At 43.8% G+C, this 16,642-nt stretch overlaps 1 protein-coding gene and 1 long non-coding RNA gene across 2 annotated transcripts in view; one reads left to right on the forward strand and one right to left on the reverse strand.

The window, feature by feature from the left end:
* The window catches only part of INTS4 (integrator complex subunit 4), a 93,150-nt gene extending 81,398 nt beyond the window's left edge, over positions 1-11,752 (forward strand). Inside the window, exons 19-23 of the mRNA XM_019726396.3 lie at positions 1,820-1,879; positions 3,416-3,575; positions 3,800-3,943; positions 6,911-7,031; positions 11,343-11,752. Of these exons, the coding sequence (XP_019581955.3) occupies positions 1,820-1,879; positions 3,416-3,575; positions 3,800-3,943; positions 6,911-7,031; positions 11,343-11,518 (661 nt within the window). The 3' untranslated portion in view covers positions 11,519-11,752. The remainder of the gene's footprint in view (positions 1-1,819; positions 1,880-3,415; positions 3,576-3,799; positions 3,944-6,910; positions 7,032-11,342) is intronic.
* Positions 9,290-15,604, reverse strand: LOC148755824 (uncharacterized). Its single transcript, XR_016018738.1, has 2 exons — positions 15,442-15,604; positions 9,290-12,105 (listed from the first exon to the last, which is right to left on the reverse strand). It is a non-coding gene; the product is annotated as an uncharacterized LOC148755824 (long non-coding RNA).
* Between the last annotated feature and the right edge of the window lie 1,038 nt (positions 15,605-16,642).

Genomic DNA, 16,642 nt, shown 5'->3' on the forward strand with positions numbered 1-16,642 from the left:
AATAAAACTTTTCAGTGCTTTCTTGCCTTGACTTTATCTCTTTGAGGTTTGCTTGATCTGCTTTAGCGCTCGTGATTATCCTTATGACATCTGGCAGTTTCCCGTTGTCTTTGCATACTTATAAGTGAAAGTCTAGACCAGTTTTCATTGGTGATTGGTATTGCCTTCCCCAGCAGTTGTAGGTCAATGCTTGATTTTTCCTGGTGGGCCTCATTTTTCCACTGCTTTCCTTCCCCACACCAAGGAAACAGTGGGGCTTCTTAGTGGTAGATGCCTACTTTATGTAGCATATAGTTGAGGCTTCCTGTTGTGTTTTGAGGTTTGGGGAGAGTGCTCAGATTGTCTTGTATTTTACTCCCTGGAAGCTCTCCAACCTGGTTCTATATGAGCAGGCCCCAAAATGGCACTGCTTGGCCAGATTGCTTTCCTTTCAGCCCCTGCTTAGCTGGAATTCTCCTGTCCAACCCTCTTGCCGCTGCAGGTCTTTGGTGGGTTACCCTTGCTATCAAATTTCTGTTCCAGTCTGGTCATTTATCAGAGTTAAGAAAGTTTCAAGTGCTCCCTGTTTAGGAAACTAATTTAACTGAATGGTGCTTGTAGAGTAAGTTTCCATTTGCCATTTCTCATTTATTCTTTGATTCAACAAATATTTGTTGAATAGGACCTATATGATGAACAAAACAAGGTCCCTACTCTCATGGAGCTTACATTTTAGTAGAAAGACTAAGCAAGGTAATTGAGAACCTTGATACCATTCTGTTACATGCTTTTATATAAGGCAAAGAGTATTTGTTTTTCTTCACTGGAACTTTACTCCTCCACTGAATAATATATTAATGAAAATAAGTGGGAAGTTTTGTGCAGAAATTATAAGAAATAAGAGAATGCACAAAGATAAAAAGGAAAAATCCATTGTGTGATTAGTAAATTACGTCAGCCTAGCATGTTTCCTGGATTATTTACGTATGTAGTTAGTTTTTACTGAAATGAAATACTCTGAGTACTAGGAGGCTGAAGAAGTCGAAATAGGAAAGAATATAGTCTGTATCTGTGGGCAAAGTAGTAACAAAACCTATTCCCCTTCTGCACGAGAACTTTATCTTTGGTTAACTTTCTAGGTGTGTTCCCTGGAAACCTGACATTGTCAACTATATTACTAGGTAACACTGCTGTTGTAAAAATGATCTTAGAAAATGACATGTAGACTAGAAGGAACTGTAAATGAACGATGATTACTTGATGCAGGCTCCATAGCTGTGGGCTTCATTGAGTGCAGTGGTTCTTGTAACTGGCATATCCCTTGTGGGGACCAGGGGAGGCATGCCTGTGGAGTTGTTTCAAGAGCTCTTAGCACCTATGGAGAGTGAGGCTTCTGAGCCAGGATGGTGTCCACACTTGCCTGATGGAGATGTCATCTCTTTGCACCCAAACTGTCAGCAGCAGAGTCACATCTCCCAGACAGACAGCTATGTGAACTGCTGAATGGACTGCTCTCCGGACTCCCGCAGAGAGGAGTGTGACACTGCACTGCCTGCAAGCTGTGCTCCCGTCGGATATCCTTAGTGAATTTGGTGCCAAGTGTGGCCTGTGATAATCTTTGATTGTGAATGTTCAGTGAACCTAGTGGGCACTGCAGTGTTTTAATTGGTTCTTGGGATCCTGGAAAATACTTCCCCTCAGTCCATTAGCAGTCCCCTATTTCCTTTAGAGGTAATATTTATGGTGTAATATGCTCATTCTCTTTCATGTAGGCTAAGGTCCTCCTCAGTTTGCGGATTTCACAAGCAAATTCTTTTTTTTTTTTTTTTCTTTTCTGCAGAGTTGACCCCTTATTTGGGATGTGTGAAAGATTTTTACAGGAAGTGGACTTTTTTCAAAGGTAAGTATTTCATTACTGTTTTAGCTTGTTCAGTCTTAGTTATGTAGAGAATAGCACTTAAAGAGTGACAAGAGCAATCACAAGCAAGGATTCTTGGGTTAACCCATGCAGCCATGCTATTATTTGTGGCAATGTGCCCTAAATTGTGTATTTTCTTCAGTGGTGTATAAACTTCTCTAAGCTTAACTTCAAACCTAAACATATAACAATAGAATAATAAAAACATCAGAAATCATTTGCACTCAGCACTCAGCTGGGCCATAAAAAGACAAGTATTGTGTGGGAGTACTCAGAATATCTTTTGTTGAAAAGTCACAACTTGTCTCTTCTTACTTAAACTACTGTTCTTAAACTTGCATTTCTCTGTAATATACAAAAAAATGGTTCCATAATTCTGTGGGTAACTAATTTTATAGACTAGATATGTTTTCTCAGAGTTCTGTAGAAAGCAAATCAGTTAAAACAGATGCAGTAGATGAGTGGAAGGCTTGGTGAAGTGGTGGGAGTCCAGGTAGTGACGAGACCTGTGGTGTGCTGGCAATAGAATACTGGGAGGAAGGCATTTGTAGAATTTTAAAGTAGTCGATTAAGTCTGATATTTCATTCTGCCATCCCTTGTCCCAACCCCCATGAACTTCACCAAACCTGAGGTTTATCTGACTCTACACTTACTCTTTTTTTCCTTTGGGTGATGATAGCTTCCTATAGGGCTGGGTTGCAGTACCACTCTTCACCAATAGGTGCTGCTCTCTAGCAAATGGTACAGTCTGCCTTGGCTCTCTAAAGAGGCTGGCTTCAAATCTGAACTAAGGTCATGCCTTACTTTTGGTTTTAGATTTTTTTAAAGTAGTCTGGTTTTACATAGTTGGGTTGAAGAGATTTTTGGAAAGGTGACAGCTTTGAATTACTAAAGTTTCTCATCTGTTTAGAGTTTCACATTCTTTCTTAATTCAGCCTCTCAGTCCCTTCACTGATGTCACCTCTAAAGAGAAATATTTTTTGACTATCCTCTTCCACAAGGTAGAAGTACAGTGGAATCAGTCAGAGCTGGGAAAAAGTTACTTAACTTTTAGTCTCAATGTGACATCATTCTCTCCGAGTCTCAGTGTTCCTATCACTTGAATATAAGCTCCATTAGAATAGGCATTTTCTTCACTTTTGCTCACAGTTATGTCCCCAATGCCTAGGATTGTACTTGGCACTTGGTAAGTCCTAAAGACATATTTGTTACATTAATTAATGAATCTATATATGAAAAAATAATTCTAACACTACACAGAAGTTCTGGGAGGATTAAATAAGATAATGGAAAACATTTAAGAGTATACCATGTGTATAATGCGTTTTCAGTAAACAAGGCTTTTATGATGAGCATGTCACTAAGACGTAATTAGCTTGGTACCTGGCCATCTCAGTCAGGAACCATAAGCTCCTCCAGTTCATCATCGCTTTTCCTACCTTGGAGCTTAGCAGATGTTTGGGGCTCAGCCTGTGGTGAATGAACGCACAGTCATTTGCTTCTGTTTGTTCCTCCAGGTGTTTCATCACTGATTTGCCCCACCTGCAGGACAGCTTTGTGGACAAACTTCTTGACCTTATGCCCCGACTCATGACTTCCAAACCTGCAGAAGTGGTCAAAATTCTGCAGACCATGCTGCGGCAGAGTACCTTCCTGCACCTCCCCCTTCCAGAGCAGGTAAGGGTCTGCGTCATATCCAGGCAGGTCAAGTCTGTCCAGACAGTTAAAACTACTCACCTTGGTAATCTTTCACCGTGGGAGGAGCTGGGCTAGCTCCTGTCCTCGGATTGGCTCCCACATGCCCACCCATTAGATAAGGAGACAGCAAGGCAAGGATCGTGTTTTGTTGCCCAGGGATGACCTGCGGGTTTAGAATCATCATATTTTCTCTTTGCTTGCAGATCCACAAGGCCTCAGCCACCATCATTGAGCCGGCGGGCGAGTCAGACAACCCTTTGCGGTTCACATCGGGGCTGGTGGTGGCCCTGGATGTCGATGCAACCCTGGACCACGTGCAGGACCCTCAGAGCACTGTGAAGGTCCAGGTCTGTCGGGGACTGGTCTCCAGAGCTGGGGTGCTGAGCTGGTGTTGAAACGTTTCACTTTAGCACCCCTTTAATCTACCTGCTGGACACAAACTGGGGAGGAAGAAGAGATGACTGAGTCTCTTTGGAAAGGAGTCTGGGTTTCAATCCCAGCTCTACTGCTGAACCTCAGACTCTGCAGTTAATAAACAGGAATAGTTGACATTGAAATGAGATGATGTATGTAAGGCCCCTGGTACCCAGTAAGGGTTCACAAAATGACAGGGTTCTTTCCAATCTTATAATGTGAGGTCAAGACGTGGTCTTTGCAGGGCCACAGGCAAGTCATTTTCAGACTGTGAGTGGGTCAGCTTGGTGAACAAAATTTACAGGTAGGAAAAATCAATCACGAGGGAGTATTTTTTCTAAGATAGAGACAGATGCATTAGAGATATGAGAGACGCAGTAGAGACACTAATCAATTTAGCAGTTTGCAGTTAAGCCCCACAAAGCCCTACCCACTTATGCATCCATCCATCCATTCTTCCTTCCATCCATGCACTAATATTTACTGTTATGCACATGCTATGTGCTAGTCTTGCAAAGGTAAATATGTCACAATTTCTGCCCTCAGGATACTCCATATCCCTGAGAGACAGACAAATAGTTCTATTCAGGAGGGAAAATCACTTTTCTTTACCTACAGGGCTATTTCCAATTTTTGACTAGTGTCAAAATTTGAAATACACTTAAAAAAATATTTTTCAACATACTCCGGAGGGGCACTTAATTTGGAGAGTGTGGTGGAGGCTGAGGGAAAAAAGGCTTTGTGAGGCTGCTGGTGCGTAGTGAGGTCTGAAAGGGTAAGGAAGAGCAAATAGGGCCAAAGGAGATGTTCTAGGCAGAGGGATATGAATAAAAGAAGGAATCCAAGCACTGGCAATAAGTACAATCAGAGGATAGAAAAATAGCCTGGAGCAGACAGGGAAAGCTTCCTGGAAGAGGCAGGGATGAATCGGGCCATGAAGATGGTAATAGTTGCCTATGGTTACAGTAGTCTGGCTTCCCAGCATGTATTATTATAAATTATGAGACCTACAGAGAACTAATTCTGAGCTGGCTGTACAGTTGTGCTTCAGTGGTTTTCTCCTCCCATGACAGTGGTTTTCCGCCCTACCTACACTTTAAAATTATTCAGAAAGCACTAAAAAGTACTAATGCACAGGCCTCAGTCTACACCAGTGACATCAGCATCCTAAGAGTACAGCCCATGGGTACCAGTTTGGTTTTGGTTTTGTTTTGGTTTTGTTTTTTCGCTCACATGTGATTCTAATGTGCAGTCATGATTGAGAACCATTGTTTCACATTGTCCGTGAAAAAAAGTTCACTAATCAACTAAGTATAAACGAGATTGTAGGCAGATTAGTTTAGGGTCATCTGCTGAACTCTACTGAAAATTCCCCTCCGAAGCAGCTCCACTACACTCATGGCCAAACTATTTGGATTCCTCTACAGTCAGGGAGATGGGAAAGTCAGGGAGATGGCACTCAGCTCTGTTGATTGGAAAGCACTATCCCATCCAGCCACCAGGCCCGAACACCACTTCTGATCTGATCATGCCTTCGGTGCTAGGGATATAGCAGTGGATGTGACTGAGATTACATCAAGATTACATTCTCTGTTAAAATAACGTTCTTTAAAGCAGACCCTATAGGAACTCCATTCAGTAACTCTTCAGTTAGCCTAATTCAGGCCTACTATGTTATACCTGATGATAGAAGAGGAATTGTATTTTTTTTTTTTTTTTTTTTTTTCAGTTTTTCTGAAGTTCACTTTGTAATTCATATGGCCATTTTCTTGCCCTGATCTACTTGGGCCACAGATTTCTAAGCTGCACTTGGGAGCAGTAGAGGAATGAAAGAAGGCTTCTAGCGACCATTTCACAGAAGGGTCGAGGCCTTTCGCCAAGGGCAGTTTTGCTGAGAACTCTGGGAGATTCTCTGGGGGATTCTTTTCCATGCTCATGTTTTAGCCCTCCTCTGCGTCTCCTTTTTGAAAAAAAAAAAAAAAATGAAGCCCAAGTATTATCTTTAAAGATAACAAAGATCAGGAAGCTGGGATACGTGCATCTTTCTGCTGTAGTAGGTTTGGGGCCTGGAGATAGACTGGTGAGTAGCAGCTTTAAAAAAGAAGGGTAGACTTGGGGGGTGAGGAGAGATGAAATGAGATTATGGGGCAGGTGGACTGAGACATGCCTCCCAGTTTCCAATCGAAAGACCCGTGTGGTTCCCTACTTCGCCCTCATCAGGATGTTCACATGGCACAGGTCCTGTGTGGTTCTAGGGGAAGCGTCATTTGTTCATGTAGCTCCTTTGTACACTGTGCAGTGCAATAGGCCCTCTCCACAGATAGCTGTGGAGACCCCCTGGGACGCTGAGGAAAGAACTCTGTGGCAGTTTGTGAGATTTGAAGAACTGGCCAGTGATTTGAGCAGACCCTTCGTTGAGCACTGTCTCTGTAGAAGGAGACAGATAAACAGCTTCCTAGCTGCTTATAATTTAGCAGAGAGGATCGTTACAAAATTACTCTTAATACGTGGTATATGGTGATGGTGCTGGTCCATGACATGATTCAGAGCCAGGGAGAGAGGGAGTCATCCTGCTGAAGGTGCCTGGGAAGGCTTTTCACACCAGGATTTATATTTTTACCCATCCCTGTACTTGAGGAGAGACGCTTTCTTTCTCTTGCTTGTTCACCATGAATTCAGGAAACGTGTACCAAACACTGCTTTGTGCTGGGGCAGGGGGTATAGAGAGGTCAGCAGTTTTGCCCTCCCCTCAAGGAGCAGCCTTTGCTGAAGGCTAATGTCACCTTTTCTTTCCTCTTGTTTTGATGTTCATAAGAGATGTCACCAGCGATTGTGTTCAAAGCTCATGAGTGCGGCTCTTCTGCCTCTTTTATTTTTTCATTTCTGTCATCACCTCTTAGGTCTTATATCCAGATGGCCAGGCTCAGATGATCCACCCCAAGCCCGCTGACTTCAGGAATCCTGGCCCAGGGCGGCACCGGCTCATCACTCAGGTGTATCTCTCCCATACTGCCTGGACAGGTGAGGCAGAGTGCCAGGGTGGGCAAGAAAATATGCTTCTGGGGATCACACCCACGCTTAGGTGTTTGGTTTTTTGCATGGTTGAATCAGGCCTGCTGAGGATTGATATGTTAAGGAGCTTAAAATCTCAAACTGGGTACATTTAGACTAATTGGCTGCATTGCTTTGATTGCTCGAGACAAGATTTTGTCAGAAGGTACCATATTTTGCTGTGTGTAATGCTCACTTTTTGGACCAAATTTGTGAGGGAAAAATAAGGATGCGCATTATACATCGATAGTACTAATTCTGTATCTATATGAATATTATTAATTCTTTCATTTATGCTCATGAGTTAAAAGTGTAACTCTAGAAATCAATAACAATATCCATATGCAAAATAATACCCTGGAATACGATAATCGGTTTTATTGAATTTACAATGAACTTGCAACGATGAAGAGTTCTCGGCCTTCTATGATGAGTAAATACCATAAATTTGTTACCAGTAGATAAAATTTCTTGTACCTTGCATCTGTCCTTGTGTTTTGCAATTATTTGTTACATAAAATTTCTTGTACCACAGTATGTTAAAAAATAAATGCTAGAATTCCTTTATAATACAAAATACAAGTACCTAAATGTAAACAAATGAAAATTTGAATTAAAAAATTAAAATGAAAGATTTTTTCCTGAAAGTTTGGGCCAAAAATGTGGGTGCACATTATACACAGGAGTGCATTATGCACGGGAAAATACGGTACACAGATTAGAGTAGAATGGAGTCTCATGGAAAGAGCCATGGAACTGGATGCCAGGAGACTATTTTCCTTTCCTAACTCTGCTACTGACCTGCTCTGTAACCTTGGACAAGCTAGTCTCCCTTCTAAATCTGTTTCCTCACCTTTCAAATGAAGATGATAATTCTCAATCTACTAGTGAGTCTTGAGGATTGCTCTGGTCATTAAACACTTGTATTTCTTACCAGAAATTTAAAATCATTCTCTTTTTGTATGTGAACAATTCAATTCATTCCCCCCAAAACCAGTAAAATGACAACAGTACTGCCCTCCCTTCCTACATGGGCTGGTTGGTGGGGTAATGCATAGTAAAATGATTTATTCATGCTTTACTTTCCCATACAGGGACTGAATAGAGCCTCAATAATTTGTGAAAAGATAGGAAAGTTGCATATATATATATATATAAATTTGTAAGAAAAAATGGGAGAACACAAGAGCAAAAGGACATTACATTTCAAGCTTCTAAGGCTCCTTTGGAAACTTGAAAAAGAGACTCAGTCTACAGAACCTAAAATGGGGAGAATTGGCCTTGCTGGTATTTCCTAAATCATTCAAGATGATTCAGAAGCATGGTTGTTAACTGGAGAAGGTGTTTAATGTCACCAAATTTGGTTTATTTTAGAAATAGGTAGATGCCTTCTGGAACTTTCTTTCATCGCATTTTTAAATACATGAATCACTGTTTAACACCATTATTAATGGTTTTCCTCTATCAGGGGTGTTAGGTTATTGGTGTTAGTTACAGATTTCTTTACACAGTTTTTACAAAGAAGAAGTGCTGCTGTTGACCGTCAGGGCAGCGCCTTCAGGGTTCTGTTGACCCTGGGCCTGGCACAGCTGAGGGGGCAGCCAGGAGTGCTGTTACCCAGGATCTGTCTCCCTTAGCATAACCTCAGCCCATATCCTTGCTGCCCGTAATGTTGCTGCACTATTTGCCAAGCCTCTAGCCCCACAGAAAGGTAGAATTCCTTATTCTAATCTCTTCTGATGACCGGATCCTAGATGTGGGGAAAATGCTGTGAAACAACATTGTGGTGGAAGGGCCAAGGCTCCGCAGGGATCGGGGTGGGGGGGTGGGGGAAGGGGGGATCACAGCGTGCTGGAGTCAAAAGAGCTTGAAAGGTCCTGAAGGGCCTTCTGACTTGCCCCTGGTCACAGAGCAAGTCATTGCCTGGACCAGAGCTATAATCCAGGCTGTCCTGGGCCTGCAGAATTATAGTTCATCCAGGATCACCTCCTCTGAGAGCTTGGTACCCAGTCACTGTTAGGAATCTGTTTTAATTCTCTGCATAGCACTTACTAGTGTCAGGTTTTTTCTCATTTGTTTATTGACTTTCTATCCAATTAGAATGTAGGCGCCTGTAGAGCAAGCAGCTTGCTCATTTTTACCTCTGTATCCCCAGTACCTCTATATCCTGTGTCCTTAGTACCTAACATGTAGTAGGTGCTCAACAAATAATAAATTAAATACAGGACTTTAAATGTGTGATTAAAATTCATCTAATCCTTAGTCCAACTTTCTGGTGGGAATTCGTTTTATAGATGCACACATGGAGGCCCACGTCGCTGGTTATGGTGACGCTGAGGTTGGCACTCAGATTTCCTAACTCCCGAATCCCTTGGGTTTTCACTATACCATGTTCCTTCTGAGCCTGGATGTAAAGTGAAACATGTTCGCATTTTGAATGCCTACGTCTTCTTCCTCCTAATCTAGGAGATGGGGCCTGGTGCTGGTGGGGTGCTCCTCCATCCGGTCCCTCTTCAGCTCCCTGGCAATGGCCTCTCCCCTCGCAGGCTTTGCCAGAAGCTTTGTCACATAGACTGGGTTCCACGTTCTGCCTTCCTTGCTGTGTGATCCTAAAAAAGTTATTTTACCTCTCTGTCTCATTTTCCTTATCTAAAAGATGGGAGTAAGAACATATACCTCATAAGAGAGATAGTCTTCCAGAGTGTGATGAGAAGGTGGCATGATTTGTGTCAGATGACCTTTTGTCTCTTTTTCCCAGTGTCCCTCTTGTTTTTCTCTCCTCTCTCCCTTCCTCTGATGACACTTGATTGAATTGCCATTCTTACTACATGTTAGTGAGGAAAGGCATAGCGACCAGGTGGGGTTGTGTCCTCTGACCTTACCGGGGTTTCTCATGAAAGTGTTGTGAACCAAGGCTGGGTTCTGGTTGGGGGCTGGCAAAAGAGGAGAACATAGTGCAGAGCTGGTACTGGAGTGTGATACCAGAGAGCAGTGCTGGTTTCATTACAGATACACTCAAGGCTGGTATAAGGCCCCATGTTATGTGGGTGTGTCCACACCTCATGAACCCTGGGAAACGCTGCTCTCTGGGGTTGGCGAGCTGGCTTTGGCTACCTGCAAGCCTTTCCCTTCCTGGAAGATGGCAATCCGGTCTCTGCTGTGATCTGTAGGGAGAAATCAGGAAGAGCTCTGGGGAGGCATTGCGAAGTCCTCTGCCCTTGTTCATTCAGATCCATCCAGCCCTTATCCTGCCATCTGAACTTCTCAGCCTTGGGCTCCTCTTTAAGACTTGCACCTTTTGCTCCAGACACACAAAATTAAGGACATCAAGTTCCTTCTGTTCCTGGCCTTCACACTTGCCTATAGGTTTTTCTGAAATCCTCTCCCTCTTCTTTATTGAAGCCGTATTATTAATAGAAAGATTAATGTCTTCAGTTTATGAACTGGGCTCAAATTCTGTCACTAGTGTGGCTTTGGGCGGTCACTTAAAACCTCTCAGAGCCTTGGAACTGTTCTGGGATTGTGACAGTCTGTCTTTCATGGTATGTAGGGTAAGAATTCTTGGGGTTATGTGCTTGGCACACAGCAGATGTTCTATTCCAAAGCCTTCCTGGGCCCCTCAATACTTCTTACAGACTTGATTAGAGGCTATATTCTGCTCCGTGCAACCGCCTCTGTCTCCTCAACTACATGGTCAGCACCTTCACGGGGGCCTGCTACCTGCAGATACCAGCTCAGTACCATAATGTCATGTCATATAAGAATGAAAGGTTTAATGACATGAATTTAGGTCCTGGTTCAGTGGGGAGAATTTGTCACAACTATTTCCTAAACAGAGGCGTCTTCTCCACCGAGACAAGTCGAGTTGGTGGCGCATGCAGCCCTGAGACCTGAGCTCAGCTGCGCAGGAAGAGCACGGTTTTCTGGTCATGACAGTAGGCCACGTGCGTGTATGTACCTGTGGCCCTCTGTAATGAGGTAGAAGGCCACTGTAGCAGAGGGGTTTGTAGCTCGTTCTCTGATCCTCAGCAGCAAGGAGCCCGCGGAGACCCGAGGGGGAGGTGGACAGCCAAGAAGCAGTGCACCTGCAGGCTTGGGCTCAGCCTCACAGGATTCTGGCGGGGAACGTGTTTTTGTATGGTAGGGGGAAGGGACGGGTGTGGGCAGATGAAGAAATGTTCTTGAAACCCTACTGCTTTCGTCTTTGATGTTGCTTTTACTTGACGTTTCATCCCAGTTCCTAGCCATGTCCAGTCATAGATTTCTTCTTTTTTTTTCCAGAACCATGCCAGGTGGAAGTGAGGCTGCTGCTGGCCTACAACTCCAATTCACGCATTCCAAAATCCCCCTGGATTGAGGGTGGTGAGATATCCCAAGTGGAAACGGGCATCGAGGGCACCATCCCCTTCAGCAAGTCTGTAAAAGTTTACATAATGCCCAAACCCGCACGGCGCTGAGTCACAAGTGGTCTTTATAGCCATGGCCTAGAAGGTATCCCAGTTGAGCCGGAAGCCTGGAGGACTTCACCTGGAAATGGTGTCTAGGCATAAGGAGGAACATGCGACCCTTACGGTCTCATCTGGTATCACACACAGGATAAATTATTTTGCATTAAGAAAACAAAAACTTCCAAGTCTATCCCCTCCCCGCACCCGTCCTCATAATAAAATTGAGAAAACACCTTAAAGAAATTTGTGTGGCTATAAGGTCAACATTTATACTATATGCTTACATTCCTTGGGTGTGAAACAAAGATCCAGTTTTTGGGCCACCTCCAAAGAGCCGTTTATTGGAGTCATACAAATCTTGTTTCTGAAAGCACTAGTCTGTTTGCCAGGGCCAATTCCAAAACAGCTTTCACAGCTGTACTTTTTCACCATAGAATGAATGGTTCCTGAATGGCCTTAGACGTCCGTTATCTTGCTGAGAAGCTCCTTCCCTAACTCAGGCAATAGCTGGGCCAAAGACTGAATGAATAGCTGGAGAATGAATCATTTTCATCCCTGAGGGAGATTCTTGATCTTGCCTGCTAGGATCCTTAGACCTAAGATAATAGAGAAGGGTCATATTAGAAGAGAAGCCAGGATTATGGGAAAAGGACCCAGTGTAAGACCTAAAAACACTTCCCGCTATGCCTCTCATGACTCCAGAGTTGGAGCTGCATGCGAGTTAAAGGTGCAGCTGGGGTGTGAGAGTGGAAAATGCCCTGAGATGTTCACCGTGAGCGCCTGTGTTCTGTTCTTTACCTGTCATGTAATCCTCACAGCAGCCAGCTGAGACATAGAGCTTATGTCACTGGTAGGGAAACTACAGCAAGTACTGTGTTTCCCCGAAAATAAGACCGGGTCTTACATTAATGCTCCAAAAGACGCATTAGGGCTTATGTTCAGCAGATATCATGCTGAAAAACCATGCTAGGGCTTATTTTCCGGTTAGGTCTTATTTTTAGGGAAACACAGTAGTAAAGCCCGTATTCATTGAAATCCAAGTTGAGGCCAAAGGCCTGAACTGCCCCTCCTCGGGGGAAGTATATGCAAAAGAGCCTTCATTTCTTAGCTTGCTATGCCTCAGTTTCCTCATCTGTAAAACAGAAATAATTATAACTTAAGAGTTGTTGGATGGGTTTAATTCAATAATGCTTGGTAGAATCTTAATATGCAGCCAGTCTTGATCATATTTGGTACTTGGAAATCTCATAAAAATAACAGCAAGATCATCCTCAGAGGTGGAGCTGGAATTTGAATTCAAGCATGTTTGAATTCCAGTTTAATGCACTTGTGTGTGTCTGGCAGTGTTGGAAGCCGTTTACCTGGGTTAACTCATTTAATCCTCCCAACTATCCTATTAAGTAGGTACTGTTATCTTCATTTGATAAATAAGGCAATTGAAGTTCAGAGAATTGAGTGACTTGGCCTAGGTCACACAACTAGTAAATGACAGAGCTGGGATTTGAACCCAGGCAGTCATAGCTACTGTAGAGGGACTTCTCTAGGGAGCTTCCTTTTCTAGCATGCTTGCCTATTTTGTACATCTTACAGATATGCCCTCAGTGGGCTCTCGTGTGCCAATAGTAGATGCCCTGAGAAAAGTGCCCACCTTGGGGATAAAATGAAGCTTGAAGCATCTAATGACAATTGCTGGGTTGGAGCAAAGATGACATTAAGACACGTGGCTGCTGACTGAGCCCTTAAGCCATCGCTATAGCAAGCCTTCTAAGGAAAGAATATGTTGGATCCTTTTCAGATATAGTACTTCTTTTATTTAAAAAAAAAAAAAAAAAAAACCCGGGCCGGCCTGGTGGCTCAGGTGGTTAGAGCTCCGTGCTCCGTGCTCCAAAGGCTTCCAGTTCGAGTCCCACATGGGCCAATGGGCTCTCAACCACAAGGTTGCCAGTTCGATTCCTCGAGTCCCGCAAGAGATGGTGGGCAGCGCCCCCTGCAACTAAGATTGAACACGGCACCTTGAGCTGAGCTGCCTTCCGCTGAGCTCCCGTATGGCTCAGTTGGTTAGAGCGCATCCTCCTCAACCACAGCGTTCCCGGTTCGACTCCTGCAAGGGATGGTGGGCTGCGCCCCCTGCAACTAGAAAACGGCAACTGGACCTGGAGCTGAGCTGCGCCTTCCACAACTAAGACTGAAAGGACAACAACTTGAAGCTGAATGGCACCCTCCACAACTAAGATTGAAAGAACAACAACTTGACTTGGAAAAAAGTCCTGGAAGTACACACTGTTCCCCAATAAAGTCCTGGTCCCCTTCACCAATAAAAATCTTAAAAAAAAAAAAAAAAAAAAAGAACCCTTCCAGATTATACCCCATTTTACAGGTGGGGAAACTGAGGCTTTCAGCTAATCTAAGGGGCAAAGCCCAGACTTGATTTTAGGTCTTAAAACAAAATTTAGTACTTTGTCCACCAAAGGTGGAGCCATGCTAAGGGCCACATTTTGGCTGAGTGTCAGGATAAGGATTTTGAAGCTGTGTAAGAATTGAATGGGCTGCACTAGGAGATAAGGAATTCTCATGCTGGATGTGTTCAAGCAGAGGTTGAACAAGCTCCTGACAAGTTTGTTGCAAAGGAATTCAAGTATCATATGACGGGTTGGGCTCAACCTTTTAAATTCCTTTTACCCTGAATTCTCAGGTTCAGTGAAATACGAGAATCTTGATTTTTCTGCATGTGGTTCCACACTTTTTCACTGAAGTGAAAAAATGACCTTCTATTACAAAGACCTTAAAGGGAGCATAAAGATCACTCTGGTGTGGCACCTTCATTTTACAAGTGAAGATACAAGCCCAGAGAGACGGAGTTAGTGCTGAAGCCAAGGCTGAAAGCCAGGCCTCTTGATTTTTAGTCCAATATGGTTTTCATAACAGGGATCTATTGTTCTGTCTTTGTGCGCAGTCTGCCATGCGCCCAGCAGTCAAAGCCAGAAACCGGTGTGTCACTTTGGATTTCTTCCTCACCCTTCATATAAAACCAGCCATGAGGTCCTTTAGAGTCCACTCCCTTAAGTGTTTCTTGACTCAGTCCTCTTCTCATACTCACTGTTAAAACCGGTGCAGGCCACCCGCATCTCTCCTTAAGTGTGGCACTGGTGCCCTAATGATCTCGTCTCAGATCTTGTCCCCTTCAGTCCGTTCTTCACACGGCTGTCAGAGTAATCTTTCCAAAACCCAGATCTGATCACACCATCCCTCTGCTTAACCCCCTTTAAGGAGATCACGTCTGGTCCCAGGATAAAGTCTAAACGCCTATCCTGGAAGACTCTTCATGCTCCTGCTGCTGTCCAGCCTCATTCTCCCTGTCCCAGACATTCCCTGTACTGCTCCAGCTCTAGAGAATAACCTGCGGCTGTTTCCAGCGCTCACCATGTTCTCCTGCCTCAGATCTCTGAACCTGCTGAGCCCTGGAATGTGCTCTTTAGATTGTCTCCTGTGGTTCCTTTCTTCTCATTCTTTAGGACTGAGCCTCATTCTAGAACCTATCTATGTCTCCTGTGGGCTTGGTGCATTATTCCCACCTAGCCATTCTTCAACCATAGTATTTACTGCAGGTTCACAAACACAAACCCCTAAAGAAGGCAGGTGGGAAAAAGGAGTCAAGAGGCTTAGAGGAAGGTCATAGAGACAGGAATCCGAGAGCTGCATTCTGTCAGAAGGCAGGTACTAATCAGCTCCACTCAGTTTGTAAGTGTGGGCCTGGTGGTGTCAGAGCTGCCAGTTCTTCCAGAAAAGCCAGAAATCTGCATTTTCATATAAAACATACCCCCCAAAAAATCTTGGTTACTAAGGCAAATGTTAAAACTACTCTGAGACAAATAAAATGTTTCCAGGTAGATGTGTGCCAGTTTGCAACTTCTGCATCATCGCTGTGTGCTTACATGTCTATTTCTTCCAAATGATCTGAGTAGCTGGACACTGAGAATGTCTGTGGTGTATCTCCAGCACAGCTCTTGGCACGTAGCAGGCTAGGAAAGAATGAATGAGTCTAAGAATCCAGAGCAAACTTAGTACCATGCATGCCTGCAGGAGCCAGCCCTGAAATTCAAGTTTCTGGAAGGATTTTACATTTGGCTTTGACATGATTGACTTCAGCAAACAGAATTATGGGGAAGAAAGATACACACCTAGCAATTGGCAGACTTCTCATCTTAGGAACTACTTACTTATTAAGCAAGAGGAAATTAAGCGTGGGCAGGGAGGGCTGTGCAACTTACAGATCATTATGACATGGACTACGTATGGCGTCATGTGGAAAAATAGCTCCTCCAGGTTCTGCCGTTTCGAGCACTGACGATGTAGAACAGATTCAGAAGTAGGGGCTATTTATTAGCAAGTTCTATACAGGGTTAATAACCTCACTTCCAGATACTTCTGTCTCTAAGAAGTTTGTACTAAGTTCAATGTGGAGACAACTACATAGAAGCACTGATTACAACCACACCTAATTCAACACCCACTGTCTTACCTTACATTTGATTAAAAAAATTTTTTATTGCATCCATAGAAAAACAGTCTGAATTTTATTACACATCCCTCCTAGCTTTATGAGCTGAGGCAACTAAGATCTGGAAAGATCCTGTCATCTGACAAGTGGCTGGTTACAGAAAGGTCACGAGCAGGACCTCCCCAGACCGCTAGGCTGGGGGTTAGGTGTGTGAGGATCTCACGCCCATGGGCCTCCTTACGGCACATGGTAGAAGAAGATCGAGACACATCATTGGTTTCTAACTGGGTCTGCCACTTACTTGCTGGGTGAACTTGGAAAAATTCCTTTACTTTCCATTCCGATGGGTCTTAGCTCATCTTTTCTTGCCAAGCCCCATCTTAGGTTGCTGCTCCCTTAGGTCAGTGCCCAACTGGGCCAGTCAAGTGATAGGATCATGTGGAGCGAAAATCAGCTTTCTGGGGCTGCTACTTCAATAGGGGTTGGTGTAAATCCTTCCAGAAACTTGAATTTCATGCTGGCTTCTACAGGCATGCATGGTACTATGGTTGGTTATGGCTGTGATAAATACCATACCTAATAAATGTCTAGTTAAAGAGTTGCCAAATATTTGTTTGGCGAATAAATCATTCTTT

The sequence above is a fragment of the Rhinolophus sinicus genome, chromosome 14 (genome assembly GCF_057876585.1).
Source record: "Rhinolophus sinicus isolate RSI-liver-muscle chromosome 14, RSI-T2T, whole genome shotgun sequence".
NCBI lineage: Eukaryota > Metazoa > Chordata > Mammalia > Chiroptera > Rhinolophidae > Rhinolophus > Rhinolophus sinicus.